Here is a 3,445-nt window from a genome sequence, read left to right as displayed (position 1 = left end):
GATAGCGTGCTAGTAATGGCACACCGATAGTGCGCCATTAGTAGGCAAAACCGGTGCGCCATTAGTAGGCCTTTTTCTAGTAGTGGCACGTCTAGAAGTGTGGTGGCGGGTGCCAACACCCGGCATGCGTCTCCGGAGTGTGACCCCCTTCATGGACGGTGCCGCCGCCGGCACCTGGAGGGGGGTAACGGCCGCGTCGGTTCGACACAGAGAGAATCTTGCAATGGGTTTGGCCCGGACCTTGTTCCGAAGTGTTCCTATGGGCTCACCTACCACAACCGGGTGGAGAGGTCCATTGGTCAAAGCTCGTCCGACGAAAGTCAAAGGGTTAGGTCTCCTAGTCAACTACTGCAGGGTTTGGCAGGACGGGGGCCTTGGGGGTAGCAATGCCACTGGAGCGTCACGCAGGGCCCTCATGCATGCCTTAAGGTGTGGTGGTATGTTTGAAGAGGTAGAACGCGGCTCTGGGGTGTGGCCCCCCTCACGAACAACGATGGCACGGTATAGTAAACGTTCTGCGGTAGCGGTGCGGCGTGAATATTATTGAATACTCGGAGCGCGATAAAATCATGATTTTCTTACACGGCGTGGGCACATGTGATATATGACGGATGGTAATTTTTCATAAATTTTGGTGATGCAGAAGTATCTGAACACTTCCCTCTACGCGGATTGCTCTTGCGTGTCTACGATTGTGTCCAGCGGCCTTCGGGGGCTAGCCAAGCCACCAAATCTTCCGTCGGGGCCTCTTACATGTCTAGAAGTGTGGTGGCGGGTGCCAACACGAGGCACGCGTCTTCGGAGTGTGACCCCTTTCACGGACGGCGCCATCGCCGGCACCTAGAAGGGGGTAACGGCCATGTCGGGACGACACAGAGGGAATCTTGCGATGAGTTTGGCCCGGACCTTGTTCCTAAGTGTTCCTATGGGCTGACCTACCACAACCGGGTGGAGAGGTCCATTGGTCAAAGCCCGTCCGACGAAAGTCAAAGGGTTAGATCTCCTGGTCCACCGCTCTAGGGTTTGGCGGGACGGGGGCCTTGGGGGGTAGCAATGCCACCGGATCATTGTGCGGGGCCCTCATGCATGCCTTAAGGTGTGGTGGTGTCCCGTCTGAGGAGGCAGCACACGCTTCCGGGTGTGGCCCCCCTCACAGACAGCGATGACACGGTATAGTAAACGTTCTGCGGTAACGGTGCGGCGTGAATATTACTGAACACTCGGAACACGATAAAATCATGATTTTCTTACACGGCGTGGGCACATGTGATATAGGACGGACGGTAATTTTTCATAATTTTTGGTATGTAGAAGTATCTGAACAGTTCTCTCTATGCGGATTGATCTTCACGTGTCTACGATTGTGACCGGCGGCTTCCGGGGGCTAGCCATGTCGCCAAATCTTGCATTGGGGCCTCTTAGACGTCTAGAAGTGTGGTGGCGGGTACGCTAGGGTGTCGAAAGAGTCATAAAAATATTAAAGTGGCGTTAAATTAAGAATTTCACAAATAAGACCCATGAAAACTAGTCGATAGAAAATATGTTAGAATAATAATACTAATTAAGTAGTAAATGTAAATGCAATTAAAACCATCTTAAACTAATTTCGCACAAATGTTATGCGTTGCAAAAAATCCGCAAAAATGTAAGCCTAGTGCTTTGATCAGGCACACGGCTTATATGTCCTATAAGCCGAGTGCCTGCTTTGGGCACACGGCTTATATGTCCTATAAGCCGAGTGCCTGCTTCGGACACATGGCTTATAGGCTGCTCCTTGACGGCACCGTCAACCACTGTCGTTGCAGACACGTGGCAGATGTCTTTGCCGAGTGTGTGCTGTAAGCCGGGTGCCGTTTCCCGTAGATACCGTGTGTTTCATATAAGCCGTGAGCTTTTTTGCGAAACTCGGCTTATAGATGACCATAAGCCGAGTTCCTCGTATTTACCGGGTGTTTTTTTCTCGGGACTCGGCTTAGAGGAGCATAAGCCGGGTGCCCGAAAAACACACACTCGGCTTATAGGCTAACACACGGGAAACCGGGATTTTCCTGTAGTGATGGACGCGCCTAACTGGCTGAAGAAGTAGCACTGGCTGCGCGCCAAGCGCTCCACGATGGTGAAGAGGTCCTGGCAGGACACGAAGAGCCCCTCCAGGTTCACCAGGTTGACGTAGTATTTGTTGTCGAACACGTCGGGCGTGTGCACGTCCAGCACGGTGCGCGCGTCGGTGCCCTTGGCCGGGCACGTTCGCCTCAGCCTGCGGAGGAGGTCGGGGCGCGGGAAGAGGCGGCCCTCGAAGGAGGCGCAGTGCCCGAGCCCCACGGTGTGCCCGCCGGAGAGCGCTACGAGGTCGGTGGCGTCGAGGTCGTGGCTGTGGTTGTGGAACACGTCGAGGAGGGACGGCACGGCGGAGGTGGTCGCGGGGAGGCCGGACAGCACGTCCTGCGGCGTGGCGAACCGCGGGCTGTCGCGCCGGCCGAGCGGCACGCGGTACTCGGGCCCGCCGGTGGCGACCACGGAGTCGCGCGCGGCGAGCGTCAGGATGTCGGAGCAGGAGACGACGGCGCTGCGGCACTCGCGCTCCAACCGATCCCGGATGTCGTTGATGGCCTTGAAGGCGGAGGGGCGGAGCGTGAGGTTGGGCGGCGCCCGCTGCTCCCCCGGCCCCGTCGCAGCCCTGCATGCATGCATGACGCGGGCACGGCCGCACCCATGGATGCATGAGCCAAATACTGGATTGATGGGAGGCAATCAACACAGGCAAGAGAAGGCAAGGTAAGCACCTGGATGAAGCAGTCGTGGAAGTGGAGGCGGAGGAGGCCGGCGGCGAGGCCGACGTCCTTGCGGACGGCGTCCCGGACGAAGTCGCGCACGATGGACTCGGCCATGGGGCAGCTCCGCTTGTAGAAGTCGAAGGACAGGCCGCGCGTGATCGGAGGCTGCCTCAACCTCAAGTCGTTCCCGCCGGCGCCGGCGGCCTCCTGCTCTGCCGCCGCATAAGCCCCAGACACCAGCGAGCAGGCCACTGCCAGCGCCGCTACTAGTGCTGCAGCGAGCAGAGGAGCACTGGCCGTCCTAGCACAAACCATCTCTCCGCGCGCGCGTGTGTCACGGACTCACGCACAAACCTGCCTTGGTTTTATACAAACGAGTCTCCTCTTGTGTTTGACACGTACGTAGGTAGACAACGCAGATGTGCTATATCCGCCATGAGTAGCAGGAGCTCAGGGACGATGCGAGTCTCTGTCCTCGATCAGCTTGGTTTTTTTAGGGGAAATCGAGCAGCTTGGGTGGGCGCTCCACAGGGGGCAGACGAGAGGGAAGGGGAACGGGCCCAGTCGGGTGGCCCGGTGCGGGAATATTCCACCGGGCAAATCGCTGCGCAGACTAATTAGTACCATATCGGGAGTTTAATTAAAGGCCGACTAGTTTATTAGGCTGAATT

At 57.2% G+C, this 3,445-nt stretch overlaps 1 protein-coding gene across 1 annotated transcript; it reads right to left on the bottom strand.

Annotated features, from left to right (window-relative positions):
• Nucleotides 1–2,022: 2,022 nt before the first annotated feature.
• On the bottom strand, nucleotides 2,023–3,204 carry LOC123175173 (cationic peroxidase SPC4-like). Its single transcript, XM_044590161.1, has 2 exons — nucleotides 2,784–3,204; nucleotides 2,023–2,712 (listed from the first exon to the last, which is right to left on the bottom strand). The coding sequence occupies exons 1-2, from the start codon at nucleotides 3,087–3,089 to the stop codon at nucleotides 2,023–2,025; spliced, it is 996 nt and encodes a 331-aa protein (XP_044446096.1). The 5' UTR covers nucleotides 3,090–3,204.
• Nucleotides 3,205–3,445: the final 241 nt, after the last annotated feature.

Source organism: Triticum aestivum, unplaced genomic scaffold (genome assembly GCF_018294505.1).
Source record: "Triticum aestivum cultivar Chinese Spring unplaced genomic scaffold, IWGSC CS RefSeq v2.1 scaffold6489, whole genome shotgun sequence".
NCBI classification, from domain to species: Eukaryota; Viridiplantae; Streptophyta; class Magnoliopsida; order Poales; family Poaceae; genus Triticum; species Triticum aestivum.
Note: the sequence above shows the minus strand (reverse complement) of the source record. Positions and strands in the feature narration are given on the sequence as shown.